Source organism: Botrytis deweyae (assembly GCF_014898535.1).
Source record: "Botrytis deweyae strain B1 chromosome Unknown BDEW_006, whole genome shotgun sequence".
NCBI lineage: Eukaryota > Fungi > Ascomycota > Leotiomycetes > Helotiales > Sclerotiniaceae > Botrytis > Botrytis deweyae.
This window is the reverse complement of record NW_024066213.1, coordinates 1,113,740-1,132,870: the sequence shown is the minus strand read 5'-3', so window position 1 is coordinate 1,132,870 and position 19,131 is coordinate 1,113,740. Positions and strand designations below refer to the sequence as shown.

Genomic DNA, 19,131 nt, shown 5'->3' with positions numbered 1-19,131 from the left:
TTCATTTTTTAAATCAATAATCGATATTTTTAATTTTTGTTTAAAGCAGATTATTTATAAATTGATATTCTATGATATAATTTTATTATATCTAATTTACTATATTATTTCAAATTATTATTGAATTTTGAATTAATAGTGTTTTGAAGAAAGTCTTGATTTTAGCGGCTTTGGTGTGCCCGTTTTTCCGTCCAGAGTGAGGTGGGCACTGGGCATGCAGAGCAAACAAAGCTAGTTTCACCCCTGCAAAAACAAAATATCCACACCCCATCATTTCATTCGGCATCCCCCATCCAAATCTTAACCCCAATTTCACTTCATTTCTCCAGTTTCTCGCCGATTATCTGGTGTCCATCTTTTCTTGAATTCCAGCTGTCTCCAATGCGGAGTACGTATGTGGTGGATCAGCACCAATTCTCTTGGTTGTGGACTCGAGAGAGATAACTCAACACTTTATCAACAAACGTACGGAGTATTTCGTACGGAATTGTCTGATTGACTTGATGGACAATGTAGATCACTGGGTGAGTGGGATCGGCGCAAATAACGTCCAATGGGTGAGTTGTCTTCTTCTTTGATAACGCAGATATATATAGAGGGATATTTTACTTTGTCTTGGGTACCTAGGTAAGATTAGATCTTCAAGATGGCTTCTAATCAGGAATCAGGATGCCAGTGACTCCTGTCATTCAATCATAAAATATCCGATCATCATATTTGAGAGCAGAATTGGCTTTTTCATGTTTTTGAAATGATACTCGACCTTGATATCAAACTTTGCTGTTATTCCAAGGTTCTCACTGTTCATAAACAGACGCTCAATTGATTGTATTTATCAACGTGTTCAAATTGACGCGGATGTTAGACGAAGCATAAGAAAGAGGGTACAGTGACAAATGAGGGATTAACATTTAGACAAAACGAAAAGCAAGATCATAAGATCTAAGTCTCCTATTTCCTCCTCTGGAACAATTCCAAAATCTCCTCGTTTCCCATTGCAGCTGCAATATCCAACGCCGTTCTCCCCTTCGAATCTTCGTCTAGCACCTCACATCCATACTTCTTTACCAACGCCTCAAACAAATCTGCTCTTGCTTTTTTTAGTTCTTCGCGTTCCTCTGGAAGTGCATGCATAACAGGTTTATTTGCCGCCACAAAATGTAGAGCTCCTTGTCCTTCATGGTTTGTAGCCTTGAAGTCCGCACCATGCTCTTCATACCACGGTAAACGAGATTGGTCCCCTCCACCAGCTAGCCATACCAGTAAAGGTGTCATGCCCGCATCATTCCGCGCGTCGATAAACCCACCTAAAGAGAGAAATTGTTCCATGACTCGGAAAGAATCGTCCGGCTTGTTGTAAGGACGTCTGCGGGTTAGATGATGTAACGCAGTATTGGATTCTGGATCTGGCTCTAGAAGATCAGCACCCCAGTCGTTTACGAAGATGTTAACGATATCGGGGAGAGATATAGGCATAGAATGAGAAGATAGAACACGATGGAGGGGAGAACAGCCCGCATTATCTTTTTGGGTAAAGAGAGAGCGGACACCTGGAATGGAAAGAAATAATGGTGCCGTTTCGGAGGTCCATCTGGAGAGTAAATAAAAGATTATGTGACGCCCTTTGTTATCAACTGCCAGATAGTCGAGAGAGGAGCCATGGGTTGCCGAGTTTACTAGGTGTAAATAGGGCGGTACGTATGGTGGTTGTGACTTTTCGAGTTTAGAAGGTGTAACATGTGGGTATGGACCTTCCCTCTTAGTGGAGTTAGAAATGGCACATAAGAGAGCTGTTCGACCATATTTATCCCTAGTATTCATATCTATTCCTGGCCTTTCAAAAAATGGACCGAGGGTTGCGGACGTGGCATTTGCGAAAAGATAGTGTAAAATGCTTTCCCCCTCTTCGACAGCCAAATCAACTCTAGCACCATGATCCAGCAGAAGTTGTATCATCTCTGCAGCTATAGAAGCAGAATATGCTTTCGGACCCTTTGGAAATGCTGCCACTACGATTGGGTATTTCCTAGCTACATTGACTGTCGCAAACTGAGATCGGTAACTAGAATCTGTTGAGTTGTCCGGCACGTTAGGATCAACTCCGTTTTGGAGGTACAGCTGAAGAGTCTTCACATCTCCGTATTCTATGGCTGATGTGAGAACGCTTTTTGTTCCTCTATTAACATCTGCCCCGTATTTTAGTAGTATCCTAATTGTCTCTTCATCGGAACCGGCCTTGTTGAGAGCTGTGAGGCCTTCCGGATTCACTTTATTGGGGTCAGCTCCCAGTTTAAGGAGCGCCTCACAACCTTGAGTGCCGAAGAGATTTTTCCTTGCTGCTGAACCGTTTTCAATGTATGTACTTGCAATTTCTAGAGGAGTACGACCCTTCCCATCCAAGATATCTAATTCGGCACCTAGAAGTATTTTAGTATTTTCTATGTTTTCCATACTTTCAGTTGATTAGGTGAAAACATGCTTCGAAGTAAAGTGCTCATTCCAAGAGTATGACACGGACTCCGATTCTCCATCCCTGGCCCCCTTTTCCGGATATGATACCAGGGTTTTGAGATGAATCAAAAAGGAAGCTTACCGTGTTCACCCAAGTATTGAATAGCCTCAACTTGCCACCAGGATTTCCCTTTCGCTAAGATATGAAGTGCTGTTGTTCCTTGGATTAATTCTTCAGTCATTGTAACATCACTTCTTTTTGTCACATGATGCGCGTTTACATCCACTTGACCTTCTTCAATTAGAAGTTTGACCATGTCCATGTTCCAGATCGGCCGCTCACAGGCCACTTGTAATAGTGGTCGAACATTGCTCCAACCATTGACAAAACTATCGGCAATGTTACCGGTATAGTGTGGGTCATCGAAGAGTTTTGCCTTGAAAGTCATTAGTCTTCGAAACATCATGTTCTAATCATCTTCTCTATTGGATATTGTGACAAGTAGACTCGGGGTAAAATTTGGTAAAGGAAATAGAAACAATAGTCTGCGAGGTAAAGTATGAAAAGAGGACCAGAAGAAAATCGAACCAAGGAGATTTGAAAACAACAGTCTATGGAAATGAGTGAAGATGGATAGAGAAAATTGGCTTGGATGGATGGTGGCACTTGTTTTTCCATGCAATTTCAAGCGTTCGGTATCCGAGAGCTTCATATTACTCCTCGATGTCAGACTGATAACTAAGCAGAGGAAATGGGGTAAAATTTAATCAAAGATGAAAGCTCCCATCTTCGAAATATATAAAGAGGAATGGAAGTGACAGTTAATGAAATAAATATCCGTACACTGGAAATTATCTTGCTCATGAATTCTGTTAGTCCATAGTGCGCGAATTGAGTGATTGGCGGTCCCAGATCCCTCATCCACGCAGGGTTATTCGCTCGTGTAAAGTCAATGTCTCTCAAGACCAGCTGTTTCATAGTTGCCTCATCTAATTCACAAACCTTGCATTTTATAGAGTCGATATCTTCGTGGCTGCAATCATCTAGTGCTTTTTCAATACTGGTCATTTGTGCCATGAGTTGATTTTCGGCAAAACTTTTGCTTCTCGTAGAATCTTCGCCCCTAATGGCATATACCAGCTCCGCGCATTTTGCCTCGAGTGCCGGAATAAAAGCCTTTTCAGTGTTCGCTCCAGCTTTTATAAGCATATGCGCAATGTCACCAATACGGCACGTAATATGTTGTGTTACCTTATCCAGGTCAGTCTCAGGCCTCATGGTCCCAGAAGACCCTGAGAGAGCTCTGAAAGGATCCTGAACGCTGAATTCAGTGAGCTTTCCATTTTGTAGCAATTTCCAGATCATATCTTCCTCCAGGAACATGGCACATGACATTAGCGGAGTTGTCCCCGACGTTTCTCGGCTGGTTTTCTTTTCAATATTAGCACCAGCTGAGATCAAAATACTAACGGATTCAGGTCTACCTGATATACAGGCAAAGTGAAGAGGTGTCATGCCATCAGAGTCTTGGGCGTTGATATCTATGGTAGAACCAGTTCTTTGAGCATGGTTGAGCAACATTGATAAAACACCACACTGCCGTCCGCGAGCAGCGCAATGAAGCGGCGTGCGCCGATTGAAAGACTGGGCATTCATTTCGGCGCCAGCCATTATCAGAGCAAAGACTGAATATTCAGAAGTGGCGCATGCATAGTGAAGAGGCGTATACCCATCTATGTCCTTCGTGTTTACATCGAATTTAGGGCATAACCGACGAACAACTGATACGAAAGTTTGTTTGCCGTCTTTGCTCAGAGAATTGTAGCGATTACCATGGACTGTTCCCGTGATATGTGCCGCAGTCTGTTGTCGATAGTTTTTTGCATCGACTGAGACCCCATTCTCATGCAGGTATTCAATCAAAACAATGTCCCTTAGATCTCCGTCGAAACGTGCTGCTACTTCATGTAGCAAAGTGTTTCCATTCGTGCTATCGGTCCAATTGAGATCTGCTCCGTGTTTCACGAGTATCTTAAGAAGCTCAACAGAGTTACGAGAGTGACAAGCCAAATGCAGCACTGTTTTGCCCTGCCACGTTCTAGTAGAGATAGAAGCCTTCTTCGGGTGACTCAAAAGCACTTCTACCATCTCCATATTTGTACCTTGATATTTAATCACTTTGAGTAGGACCGACATCCCTTCGCGGTCACGTTTTTCTAGATTCATACCAGTGTCGATTATAGTGCTTACCAGCCCTGAATCTATAACCGGATACACATTGTGCAAACATGTTTCGTCAAGATTGTTTTGGATATTGGTATCAGGTGAAAGGCTCAAAATGGCTGGGATCAGATCGCCTGATTGGATTAATGAAGATCTGCAAGCGCGATGCAGGGTAGTATCTCCATTGTTATCTTGGACATTGATATCAGCACCATGGTTGACAAGCAATTCAATGAGCTCAGCTGGCTTATGTCTGTTGTCCACCACACTAGCATTACATTAGTCCTGGATAAACTATGAAAAAGCTCCTGATTTTGAGTGTATTCATATAACAAAGTTCGAAACCCAAATGTTTGATTGGATAACAAGTCCCAGGCCGAGATGATGGAACAATATTCATTCTGTTAAGACTGAACAGAAGATTCAAGCTACAATTATGTTCCAGATCAAGAGTAAGAAAAAGAGAATGATTCGTACTTACCAATGTAACGGAGTTACTCCATCCGAGATTCGAGCTTGATTAGGGTTTGCTCCGAAGGCCAAAAGTTGTTTGGCAAGGTCAGTCGATGATAGCCCTTCACAAGCTCGGTGAAGTAAAGTCTCGCCATCAGAGTTCATGGTGCACTATGATGGAGTAAATAAATTTCTGGTATTAGTTACAGCGAAGATCAAGTTTTATCGCATATAAAGAAGTAAATAGAGATTTTGGAAGGATAAAAGAAAATGAACTGAAAGGTGTAATGAAGAAGTAATTATCAAAAAACTGTTTCTACCTACCGGATCAGCACCAGCGGAGAGTAAAAGCTCCAGAGCAATTTGGAAATAACTATGAGTTTTTGGTGAGACTGTGAGTAGCAGAGGAGTGTCGCTGTTGCTATCCCGGGCTTCAAGATCAGCACCTGCCAACAAAAGTATATCTAAGATTTCCTTCGCAGCAGCTCGATTATGTTGGTTGATCGCAGTCATAGCAAGATTATGGAGTGGCGTTCTATCTTCCGGTTCTGGTAGATTTCTACTATGCACAATGGGATGAGCTGAGCCAAGCCCCGTTAAGTGATCACTACCTAGACTTGCGATCCCTCCTTTCTCAATTATGGCCTTTACAGATCTTGCTTCAAGGGAACTCGTCGCTACCATTAGGGCAGTCTGGCCTCTCATAAACCCCATGTCACCATACCCTACGGGCGCTTTTGCGTTGGGAGAAACATCTGTTTTTCCTAAGAGAGTAGAAACCAAAATATGATGTCCACGATGAGCTGCTCGTAATAAAGCTTCTTCAAGTTCTTTTGTCTCGCAATACGGAATCATCTCAATTATTGTTTCAACATGACCGGCATTACTGGCGATCATCAGTGGGTGTTGACTGGCATTTGGTGGTGCATTCCCACAGCGTCTTGATATATCTTCCGCCCGAGTTGTAAGAGGGGACACACCTGTAGGAGGTCAGTAAAAGAGGAAAAGACAAAACATCAAGCCCAAGGTGCTCAATAATCAGGGCTGGGAGGCAAGATAAGGATGCTTGCAATCTTTAGAAAGCTCTGGACTTTTGATCACAACTTAATATATAGGAGCGATTCGATATCAGAAACGAGTTCAAGAAATAAAATGCTTCCACTTTTGAAGCATAGTCCATATTTTTGGGTAGCATGATCAGGAAAGTTAGCATACCAGCGCCAAGCAGGAGCTTAACCACTCCTGCATGGTTATTCGAGGCTGCAACATGGAGAGGCTTCAGTCCATCATTTCCGCCGATGTTTGGCTTAGCACCAACATCTAGCAATCTTCTCACAACTTCGGTATGACCTCCTCAAGCCGCCCAAAACAAAGGAGTATTTCCAGTACTATCTCGTATCTCAACATCTGCGCCATTTTCCAACAGTCTCTGTGTCCAACAGCCTAGCCCGAAACTAGAAGCTATATGAAGATGGGAAGTCATTTCTGATGCTGGAGCTTGACCATGACTAAATTGTAGCCAGTAACGTAACGTATCCGGAGAGTTTCTCAACTTGTCGGCCAACCATGACCAAGCCTTAAATGCCTGGCTATCAGAATTACAGAACCCTTCCAGCGTCTCATAGAAACTTGGATCTTCATAGTCGTACGATTTGGCATGATAAGTCCAGTTCTTTGCAGCATACTCAACAAATGGATACTGTACGAACGATCGAGCAAAGTCAAACTTTTGTCGCATGGATTTTTCCACGTTACCTCCACCATATTTCACATTATCTGGCATCGGGTAGGAAGAAAATGCCTCCCCTTGAAGTTCGCTGATACATAAAAGCGCAATATCGCGGTGGGCAATTTTCGGATCGATGACAGGGAATTGAGGAACGTTTGACAATTTACGTATAGTGCGGTCAGCGTCCAAAAGAAATTCAGTGAAGGAGTGGTGCAAAATTTGCACAACCCCATCTTCCATGATCTCGAGAAGTGGACCACAGCCAAACCTGACAATGTCTTTACTGTCTCTGTCACTTTTGGAAAGGCGATGATTGTCTTCAATAGCCTTGACAATTTCTATTAGGCGCATGGGTCGTGCCGACTGAATAACCAGTTGTAAAATCATGACTTGTGTATCCTGATGGATGTTTGTAAGTGAAGCATGATCGATAAGTACCCTGTTATACATCTCTTCAAGACCAACGGGCAATTTAACTATCATTTCTCGTATTAAAACCTCATTGTGTTCTTTGTTCTTGATAGATTGACTGATTTGATCGAGCATAACGCGAGCATACAAGAATAGGCCTTCAGATCGCTCACATACAGTGCTCTGGATAAAACTTTGCATGTTCTCACTGATGCCGTCCTCAGCAAATTGCTTTACGCGCTGACGAACAAAAACAGATATATCACGTTTCACAAGCTCCTCCTCGAGACTGACGTGAATAACTTGGGGATCTTTGAACGCTCGTTGGAGATATTGTTTAGGTCGACTGGTTAATAGAACCTTGACTTGAGCGGGTCTAAATGATCCCAAGGCGTTAAGCTGAGAGAGGAATTCCTCGTCCATATTCATCTCATCTAATGCATCAGCGATACAATAGACTCGTTTGAGCATTCTTAGGCCAGTCAAAAGATGTTTCCACAAATGTGCTGTAGTAATACTTTCCAGGCTCTGTCCATTCTTCACATGCTCAAACAGGTTCAATTGCAAGGCTTCGCTGAAGGGCAAAAGCTGGCACATCCAATCTCGCAAAAGACCACGAGAAGTGCGATTTGTTTCGATAATTTGCCTGAGGAAAAAGAAGAGAACAGGAACGGACTCATTGGCCGAAAGTGATTGAACCATGGAGGCTGCAAGGACACTCTTGCCCGCACCCGGAACTGCCTTGATCCAAATAGACCCATGGTCAGCAGATGAATGCCATTGTTCAAATTGCGAAGTCTCTCGAATCCATTCCCCTGTATTGTGCGCTTTAGATGAAGCATGGCGATTGAATTCGCTGGATGATGCTAGGTAATCTGTAGGGCTCAGCCATTTCCTGATCTTCTCGAGATCTGGTTTTTCATCCACAAGCATTTGTTTGATAACGTCTTCGGATTCAATCATTTCGAAATCATCATAACTCATATCGGACACCATGATGAAAAAAAAAGCCTGTGTTTGTTGATCGTTGATTGATGAAAATGAATCGTGAATGATTTCGACAGGATGAACATGGTGGGGGTTCTTATTTAGGCAACAGCAACATGCATCTCCATCCATGACACAGCGATAAGCGAGATGGCATACGTGTACGCGCGGACGAGTATAACTTTCTGTTTGAATGCCTGCGATGAATGTTTATCGTTAAAGATAAAATATTTAACTTTTGGAACAATAAATAAGCTGAGGTTGATTCTTCTCTTTTCTGAATAGTTTCGTACTCGAATCAGATGTGGAGCATTTGATGGGCAAGATTATTAGACATCAATTATGAGACACCCCTTTCGCTTATATGAATAAGCAGTAATGAGAGGATATGAAAGTCTACTTTAAGAGAAATATAACTAAGGCTATTGCTGTAGACGTGATCGGCTGATCTCAATCCAAAAGAACCAAGCTCAATCTCATCAAAGGGGTTGGAAGTCGAACAACATGATCACGATTCAATTATTGCAAGACTTAAAGGAAAGTGCAACCCACCTTATTTGTCTTGGCTGGGAGTCTTTAGACTCCCCTTCTGGCAATTTAAAGACCTACGTGTATGTCAGGGCTCCATGCCTAACATTATGATAGCATTCTACGAGGACGAATCGATGCTCCAAAGAAACTCAATCATCAACAGAAGACGAGATCACACTTTGCGGAACAACTGCTTCCTTAATTTTATATTCTCTTTTCATATAATTTGGATTGCGTTTACATCTCTTAGAGATGACACGCACAAACGTATCGGGGCTGCTCCGAGAAGTGCTTCAAAGCATCATCGACGATATCCATTCACAGCACATTAGAAACACTCAATTACATATCAGAATTTTGCGGGAGATCTTCAGATTCAACTTTGACTGTCATAGGTTATCACACTGTGTTTCGAAGACGGTTTCAAATTATTCCCACAAGATTGTCCTAATTAGCATGGTCAGGGCTCTTGTTTTCATCTGTACACTATTCGCTAATGCATCTGTCTCCACGAAGTTTCTTCATAGACATATGGCACATCTTTTTTGCAAAGACAACTATGCAGTATCTTTAGCACAACAGCCCGAACGACCCTACGACCTACCTCTACGAGTGCCAAACCTACCAAGCAACTATATGAGAATGATCTCTCAAGCCTCAAGAAACACCGAGCAATTTGCGCAGGTACAAAGCAAGGTATCCCAAAGGATGTGCCATGGAATCTGTTACCACTGGACCTAGCACAGATGATTGCGATTCTACATTTTGCACATTATAGTCAGCTCATCGCAAAAAAAGGGTTCTCATTTCTTGCGCAGGATTCAAATTCTCTCTGCAGAAATATCCGAGACGAAGTACATGGAGGCCGTGCAGTGATGATAAAACGGCCGGCGAGTGTGGATTGGACAAGAGTGAAACATTCATTGTTCATTCAAAGAACAACTTGACTGAGAATGATTGATCACTCCAGATAAATACAAATGCGGTAAAGTACATAGTCTTGAAAGGATGGGCAGACAGAACGAAGTAAAAGGATTCAAGGGCATAGGATACCGAGGCGTTGTCGACAAATCCTACTTATGGATTCGAAAGCCCATAGTTAGATTCTACATGTTTATGAAGGATGTTTCTTTGCAAGCTGGAGCGAGTATTGAACAATAAGAAAATGCGGGAATGGCAGATATTTAGGAAAGATTTGAGAATGGATGTGCTGGAGCACTAAGGAGGCATAGCCTTGACGCCACTAGATAGAATTGAACAGAGACTCATATTCAAGACTTTCAATTTTGGAAGGGAGCATTTTCAAGCATCTCATATGTAAGTTTGCATGAGTCCCTTTTTATGGTATACCTCTTCTCTTCATTACCACATAGCTGATCTTAGATACTTACAAGTATAGAACCATTGAATTCAACACCGGAATACGCATATTATTTACAGCGTATTGAGGCAGCAGACACAGGATAAAACATCACTTTTCAAAGGTCTCATTCATAACAGTATCATAACTCCCACGGAGATGCACTCCTATAGCAAAACTGAACCATCCTCCAAGTGCGACTGTCAAGACTACTACGGAGGGCAGGAGATAGGAGACATGGTGATTTTTGTAAACTCTACGGCATAATGGTCATTGTCGGATGATTATTGAATGTCTTTGCATGTTAAACTATGACGTATATGAAGTCCTCCTCTTCAGAAAATTCACACCAGAACACTCATTCATTCTCATGCTTTCTTGGCGGTCTCTGAATTGGGGAATATCACGATGGTACGTAATCGGAATTTCAATAGGCCCGACTGTAGTCAAGCGATCAACTTGGTTCAGAACATTCAACCACTTCCCAATATCAAATAACTTGGAATAATGTGTCTGTAAACTCGATGGTAGCCTCTACCTATAATTCTAAAGTAGGCCACGATCGTGACTATTGGAAACACTCATGGTAATTTGTTTGTTCTTGATATCACATTAGACTGTGGCGCTAGACTTTGACGGACCCAAAGTTGCAAAAATCTCGGCGTCGCTACCTCATTATCGCTGCCATTATATCCTATTCAGCGCAGCTAGATAATCGCGGCGCTTCTCTCGCCCCGCTCCAACACACAGGTGAATCATCGGACGAAAGATCACCAATCTTTCCCCGGCTAAATTACTGAGTTTTCAAATGTTTCAGATCGATTGAACCTCTATATTAGCGTTTCAGGGCGAATATTATTCTTTTTAGAGGAGATCCATTGTCTTCTTTAGTACTCCATCTCATTGATTTTTTTCATTGGTTCGCTAATTAAAACTATTTTATCTTGATACTTCCAGCATGTTTTACTATACTAGTGTCTGAATAGAACGTTCATGTATCGGTCAATATTGTATCAGCGGCACTTGGGAAAGTGATAAACTGCACTCTTTTTAGTAGGTGATTAGTAAGAAACCTAACGTTTTGGGATCTAAAACTATCAAATCTAATAAATTTTCTGGGAGTTTCTCGCCGAGCAAATAAGCATATGACCTGAGCCATTTCGTTGAGGGAGGAGCTGTTCGGAAAGGGGGTTTCAACGCAACTGCCGAATCATTTGAAATTTCACAGAAGTAGAAAATCGAAATTCTCCATCATTTGGCAAAAAGCAGAGAAGACGTTGAGAGTTATTCTTAGATATCAGTGCTAGTTGAGATTACCACGGTGCGGTGCGTTGCGTGAGAATTTGCGAAGAACCTTGGTCAATATTCGTTCCCATCTATAGCTCCCTATATGCAGGGATCACAACATAGTCAAGCACACTACGATCGTTCTCAGGCTGTGACAAAAGTGCGTTTATTAACTACGTCATTTTACCTTGAAAATTGATTACTTTTCATTGTGCGTTCAAGTTCGGAAGAAAGAGGCGACTGCGGAATGGATAGCGTGGCCTCCATCACAACGGACACTGGCACATTTTTTAATGGAGGATGCCAGATTCCGATGAAATGATAAAATAATGAGTTCTCAATAAAAAGCTTCAAGCATTAGAGCAATAGAATGGTGTGAGGGGTGTTAATAGTGAAGACTACCCGGGTGTATCCCCCTTGGGTATATAGACAACCCGAATAACATCTCCACAGCGATCAGCACCACATCTAGCATCTAGTATGATGCCAGAGAAAGCTAAATACTCTCAAGACTATTCTGATATTGGTACGAACCTAGATTGAAAAGGGATAGGGTATCGTGAACTCGAGGTGCAATTAAGCTAGTCTCTTTTCGGTTCCTCAACATGTATACTTCTTCACGAGATACTAGTCGGTCTCTCTCCTGGCACCGAGTCTTTAGTTAATGCTCTGAGATAAGAGTCATAATACTAGTTAAGGGAGTGGCGCAGCTTCTCTACTATTGAAGCTCCAAGATGCTGGCAAACTAGCACTCAAACACATAACTTTGGAGAGAGACTAAGTGAAGTATCATCTTCCCAATACGAATCGTATCACTCTGTAAGTCAAGGTTCCATGAAGAAACTGTTGGGGAAGGAAAGAGGATAGGATGTCATGCATATAGTGTATAGGCAATTCAATTCATGCAATGGAAATCTTATTCAAATTTGAAGAACACCATCAATTCTCCAACTACCAACCAACACTTTTTGCGCTGAGCTGCACAGCACCTACGCCGTACCTAGGTATGAACACCCACCTACTTGATATTTCATTACTTTGACTGCCGCAGATCTTCTGCAATACTCCAACAAGCAAGTTTATTTCCTACACAGGAATGTAAAAGAAGTGAAAGCAAATTGTCAAACTAAAAGCACAAAATATCAGATGAACAGAGGAATGAATCTTTAGCCAAGTTTAGAAGTGCAGGGCCTTCGTATACGATATTTGAGAAACACACTGGTGCAAAACTACGATGTAATATTCAATTGAAGACACCCGCGGACCTCGCCCTCTCTTCCACACATTTCCCGACCAAATCCAACGATAAATACGAAGCTTATCATCATTTTGTCTTTCCGCCTCAGCCTCGAGATGTGGGAAATGAGTCTTCTGGCTAGATATATGGCGAGAGTAAGCTCTATCATGTGATGTGATGAGATGTGATACACGTACTGTGTCCTTATGACCCGATTCAAAACTCACCGCTCACGCAAGGTTGGTATACAGCGTAAGCAATGAAATGAAGGCCAATGTACCCATGTATAGATTACCTCCCTTGTGCACCATAACAAATCCATCACCCACTCTATAGAGCTTTTCCCCAGCTCTCTGTTGTTAAGGCGTATTGTCATATCGGAGGAGTTCGATCTTCACACATGCGAATCAACTCAAATGAAAGTAAAGTATAAATCATGAAATTTATTATAAATTATAAAATATAAAATAATCAAACTTCCAACAGTCAGTCTGTATTGTTTCTCTCTTGATCTTTTGTTTGTATCACATATCAGATCAGACTCTTCAACAACCCCTCGCCCTAGAACATTTCATATAACCGAGGGAAACAATACACACACACGGCACATGAAAAATCCCTCCTCGCAGCGTGGCAATAAGATCCGACCAAACCCTGCCCCCACCAACCCGACCGACCGTTGGTATTTTAATCTCATGATCAGATTTCCTCATTATTTTTGCTCCGCTGTTCTCCGTGTCTAAGTTGGTTGACAGATTGAAGAAATGTGAGGTGTCATATTCGGGATACCCTGTCGATCGGTTCATTGTCCGAGACCGTTCTGTGATCGGTAGGGTATGGATAGGGTATCATGCCGACATGGTTGGACTCCGAGGGCTGTGTTTGATTGAATTGCATTGTAATGTAAACCTATTATCTGATCGGCGAATGTACATGGACTCAGGTTGTGGTTAATGCAATAGCGAGTCAGAATGTGATGGATCTCTAGAAACATCATTCGCCCACATAATTTATCTACTGGAACGATCAATAGACTTGCATACACTACTTCGAACTGGAACGTCAATGTCCATCATCATTTCTCATTCTTATCTGGGACTCGTCTGTGTGCACCCAAAAACATCCCAGTTCGCTAACCAAGCACTTGCTCGCCTCTTCCCTCCCGCAATTAATTCCCGCCCGCCATGGAGATATGTCAATGCAACGCCAGATAGCTTGCGTCGCATGCTATCTACTTACCACATTCGATATCTCGCATCTTCATCTCCTGCTTCATACAGTAGGATCAAACAGAATAACCAGTCGTCATCCAGTGCAAGTGAACGTTATACTCCCTGTAAAAGCGGTTTCATGTCTTCATAATCAGATGATGAAATTACTTACCAAAATATGCAAGTACATTCAGGGAATGGGCATGGTATTCAGCTGGGAACCTACCTTGCAGACCTGTAGTCTATATGCCGTTCAATCTTTATAAGGTTTTGGCTGCATACATAATGTCGACTCGTGCGGAAATATGACTCTTGAATTGGGCGCAAGACTCGGTTCTAATTTGTTGAGAAAGGTAGTCCATGTATTTTGGTGACGACGATAAAGAAAGTTGGAGGGTGAGGGGAGTAGAAAATGATACAAGAAACGACTAGATTGCCCAAACCAAGTCATGAGTGAAACCAGTATTGGGCGCACCGAGCGTGGAATTGATTTTAATGAATTCCAAATAATATTTTGATTGTATATCCCATGAATATTTGAACCCCACAAAGTCCATGGATTTGAATCCATTCATACAGAACCAGAAAGGTAGATTGACGCCCCTACCGACACTTAGCTTCGCCATGTATCATCGCCCGAAATGCATCATTTCAATTAATGTAGCCGAAAGAGCCGAAAGGGATATCAATGTTATCAATGTAACACAGAAGTTTGCAGAAACAAATAACACCTTCTGTAATATTCACGTTCCTTGGGGCTTTGAAAAATTGCTGAAGAGCACATGAGCCGGTAGTGCTTACTATTTGGGATATCCGTACAGGTAGGTACCTATCTATAGGAGTGTGGTGGCATTGTGTATTGGTTCGTAGGGCTTGTGCTGCGGGAACGAGGCACACGAATTAGGCTGGTGTATGGAAATGAGGAAAGTACGGAGTTCTGAACCAACTAGGTATTCATGACGAATATCTATCTTCCTTGAAAGATGGCTGTTCCAAGAGAGAGTGTAGTGTGTATGCGATAAATCGTTTCGGAAAATTCTTGATCTGGATAATTATCGGACTGTTGAGATTCGATTTAGATTGAGGTACTGGGTACTGTATGATACACCAAATATTAAAATATTTCAGCGGTGTGCAAAGCATTCCGTAGACTATTGTTTTGACCCCTCAATTCCTCGATTCATCAATTCATCGGATGAAATATTCCAATCAATCATGGCTTTTTGTACGTCAACAACAGGGAAAACCTTGGATCAATCCAATGTTAGCTGTAGACGATGCGTTAATCACACATCCAATCTGGATGGAGAAATGAACATTTGAGAATTAAACCTTCCAAAAGGGGAAGATGTGAGCAAATTTCCTCATGAGAAAGTTGGGGGGTGGTTGTACGGAGCACAGGAATGATTGTTTAATCGAAGCAACACAATGCAATGGTAAGACTTGGTTGGATTAATCGTGGATATTAATATACAAGCAACCCCTTGAAAGAAACGATGGATTAGTCTGCTCGGCCCGCTGCAGGACGGTTTTCGCCTTTTTTTCTGGACTACTCCATAGTGTGGTCCAGGAGCAAGTCTTGTCAATATGTCGGCGATTAAGCCTATATAGGTACAAATGATAAGACTCGCTAGATCATTTCATGTATTCCCTGGCTCTTGGCTTCCTTACCAAGTGCCACTCAGCTGGCAACTCATCAGCATGGTTCCCCCAGTATATTCCTTGTCGATCTCTCAGAGACTTATCTACGGACTACTTACCTGAGTCTAGCACAAGACGTGAAGTGGAGTATTTCATCTTTTTTCCATCTCTGAACCTCTCATTGCTATCTTTGTTCCAAGAAGACGATTGGTGCAAGCTATGCGAGCAGAATCTGGAAGGCCTGACACTGATTGTGTCTAGCGACATCCCCCCTGGCAACATGAAAAGGTGTAGGAGTAGGGGGTTTTATTGATTTCTTTGCATATATAGATACATATAGGCAAAATTAGCTTTCGTTGAAGGGAACACATAATTGGAAGAAGAGAAAAATGCAGTCGCCGGTACAGGCAGGTAGGGTCAGCACGGCTCAATCTGACAGCAAAACAAGTGAATTTTTTGATTCGCTGCCTGCAACGCTACCATGATCCATGTAAGTATGCAATGCGAGGGTGACCTCGTTCCGCGCCGCTTTCGCGGGCGGGAATGCACCATCTAGAAACAAGACTAACGGGTGCCCGCATGAACAGAAAGTAATGTGACCGTCAGATGTAGTTAGCGGTGAAGGGGTCAAGCCAATGATAGAGGATAGATGGAGGGTGGAGTCAGTAAAGTAAGAATCAAGAACGGAAAACGCTTTGATGGTCAATGCAAGATGTGTTGTTGATAGTGGGGTGCCGCGTGCGAGAGGCACAGGGTCAAAATGATAGATGTTTGGCTCGTTCGTAAATGGCAATTAAGAATTGTAGCTTGATAGGTTACATAGATACGACAGTTATTTATGTTTGCTCGTTGTCATTGGGCAAGTAGAAAGAGAGAAAAATAGATTCGTCAGCTGTGGAGTGAAGACCGGACATCTCGGCAAATTTCAAGGATTTCAGAGAGTTCGCTGCTCGTGTCCCGAATGTATGGTCATCCTTGGACCTTGGGAGACTGATCCGGGATTTGAGCCGATATTGCTGTCCATCGGTCTCGCTTGAAACTTGGCCTGTTCATGTACGGAGTTAGTTTTGTTAACAATGCGTGGATGGAATGAATTTGCTTTGTTGTGTGGCTTAGCCAAACAATTTTCTCGTCTGATGTTGGATTCTGACTGGATTAGTTCAAGTCTCAACTCTCTCACCTGAAATCTCCGCATTAAATTCCCCAAACAAGTCATTGACGTCGGCATTGTCAAGTTGTCATGCGTCATTACCACAAAAATTATGATTCTTGTCTTAACGAATGAAATCTCTTGAGTTCGCCGACCTAGATGTCTTTAGCAATCGTTTGTTCGCAGGTCAGCATTTTAAAATGACAGAAATACCTCTTTGAGCTGGCCCGGTCACATTCTCCCATGAGAAGGAATGTCTGAGAATTCGCTTAGAATATCTTTTAAAATGGCAATGAACAAATGGAAGGTATAGAATACCTCCCTTTTCCCCCTTTTCATCGTCAACAGCGGCTACTTACATATTTTCACGAAAACGTGATTTGAAAATTCCATGAACCAGGGGTTTGGGTGATCACATCTCGGGTCGTTCCATAGGTATGAAGCCGACCCGGGGCTGAAAAGAGTCGTATTATACCACAAACAACAAGGGAGCTTAATCTTTAATTTGTGTTACACGATCCTGATTTCCCCTACAAAACAATTAAGCTTACTATTTGAAATTTAATCAATTGTTATTGAGGCTCCATATGAACCAAAAAGCGATACAACAAATCACTCAAATAGAACTACACATGGAAAAGAATCACATTTTGACATTTGATAATGTATATATATAGAATTCCAAGCGATGTAACATCGATGATGAATTCAAAGCTTGTAGATTCATTAAATCCACTTCGCCTCACAAGTTACAACAATGATTGTTCGAATTGACATCGAATATTGGACAGAGTGTATATTTTTAGTGTTCTAGTTTTCCCCCCTCCTTTAGTAGGGTTGGCATTTTGTTGATCTCCGACTCTACCTTCCGATGAAACCTCAAGAATAGCCTGATTGAAATTTTTCAATTATTCCAACCATACAAATTTCGAATAATTTCGGACATCTTTCTTCTTTCCCTTTTATCTCTTCCCTTTTCTCTCGTTTACGTTTGACTTCGTAGGATTATACGAAGACGCTTATTATTGACATCTGCAAGACCTTGTGAATCATTTGGGGGAATTTGGAACGGACCCCTTCATCGCGTACGGTTATTCCCGTCCTCCCGCTAGACCATAGGCGATCCTTTCGTCTGTTCGGCATAAGCTTCATTCCACTGTTTATGACAATTGTAAGCTACTGTAAACTCGTTAAGTCAATATCCTGACATCCTTCAATCAATGAACATTTCAAGGGAGGGTCATACAATACAAGGGCATAAAGTGACACAAAATAAAATGATGACACACATCCAGGTGTACCAGAAGGCTGACATCAGATAAGTTTACCCCCTTGGCCGCGTATGCTTTGTCATGATAATGCAATAAGGATCCTGCAAATGTATGAACTGGACGGGCCGTCCAGTTTCTGACAACGGAATGTGGGAATGGTGGCAGTGTGGCATGATCTTGCCGCTTCGTGGTAGCGATCTCGTCTGTTGTAGCCATGAACTAATCATGTTGTGTTTCAATCACAAAGAATGCCACGTTTTAATTCCTTCCATTTGAATCGTTGGGAATTTTTAATGAGCGCCTCGAAATGATTATGAGAATATTCCCATGGACCACGAGGCCTTGAAGCGCGTAAATCTAGACTTGGACAAATAATAATACTTAGATGACAGCGCGCGCGTGTCTAAGCGTTTGAAAACGGCGCGGCCCTTGGCTGCCGACCCTCGAGGAATGTGGGCTAAGAGGTGGTAGCTGCAGGAAGTAGCATATTGCAAAGGCTTCTAAGGTATCTTCATACATGAAATTGTGGAGAGAATCATGCAGTCGATAGAATATGCCATCATACCATTGAATGGAGAAGATATGCACTTTTACCTTTTGGCTTTTCGCTTCAAGGTACATTTCCTTTTTCCCTAATTAGTGTGATCAGCTATGAGAAATATATCCCTTTACACAACCTCCTCTCATTCACCCAATAAATACATTTCTCGTGATTAGGATGATGTTAGAACCATTGTACACGGTTTGATCGTACATACCTAGTACGCCACGTCTCATCCCGACCCGTTGTCAAACTAAACCCAACGTTGTGAAAGAACATTCGGTCGATTCTACCGAGTCGTACACTTTGTTTGCTTATCACAAAGATCGAGCCAAAAGGCTGAGTTTGTGTTGCTGCGGATGCTTCAGCGGGTACGTCTTCAATAGACCCTTGCATCTCCAACTTTCCCAATACCAGTACTGCAGGTGGAAGAAACGCCTTATTGGCAGGGCTATTGGTTGGATGCAATTCGAAATCTATTCAAGGATTCCACGCCGTCAGACTACTGGGGTCATCAATTTGGGTCGTGTGCGAGCAAGCAAGCAAACCCAGCCACCATTTCCCCAAAGAATTATTTTCAGCCAAAGAGAAGAATGCGTCAGAGCTATCCAATTTTGGGGGAAAGGAAAAGCGAATGTTTTGGAGAG

The 19,131-nt window shown here is 42.3% G+C and overlaps 2 protein-coding genes across 2 annotated transcripts; both read right to left on the bottom strand.

The window, feature by feature from the left end:
- Positions 1–370: 370 nt before the first annotated feature.
- EAE98_003547 (uncharacterized protein) lies at positions 371–8,264 on the bottom strand (the record flags this gene model as incomplete). Its single annotated transcript, XM_038951167.1, has 8 exons — positions 371–551; positions 662–2,417; positions 2,594–2,888; positions 3,296–4,943; positions 5,157–5,299; positions 5,453–6,108; positions 6,344–6,456; positions 6,499–8,264. 7 exons carry the CDS (start codon positions 8,262–8,264, stop codon positions 952–954), a joined length of 6,087 nt encoding a protein of 2,028 aa, XP_038812631.1. The 3' UTR covers positions 371–551; positions 662–951.
- Positions 8,265–17,780: 9,516 nt separating this feature from the next.
- Positions 17,781–18,159, bottom strand: EAE98_003546 (uncharacterized protein; the record flags this gene model as incomplete). Its single annotated transcript, XM_038951166.1, has 2 exons — positions 17,781–17,828; positions 18,001–18,159. 2 exons carry the CDS (start codon positions 18,157–18,159, stop codon positions 17,781–17,783), a joined length of 207 nt encoding a protein of 68 aa, XP_038812630.1.
- Positions 18,160–19,131: the final 972 nt, after the last annotated feature.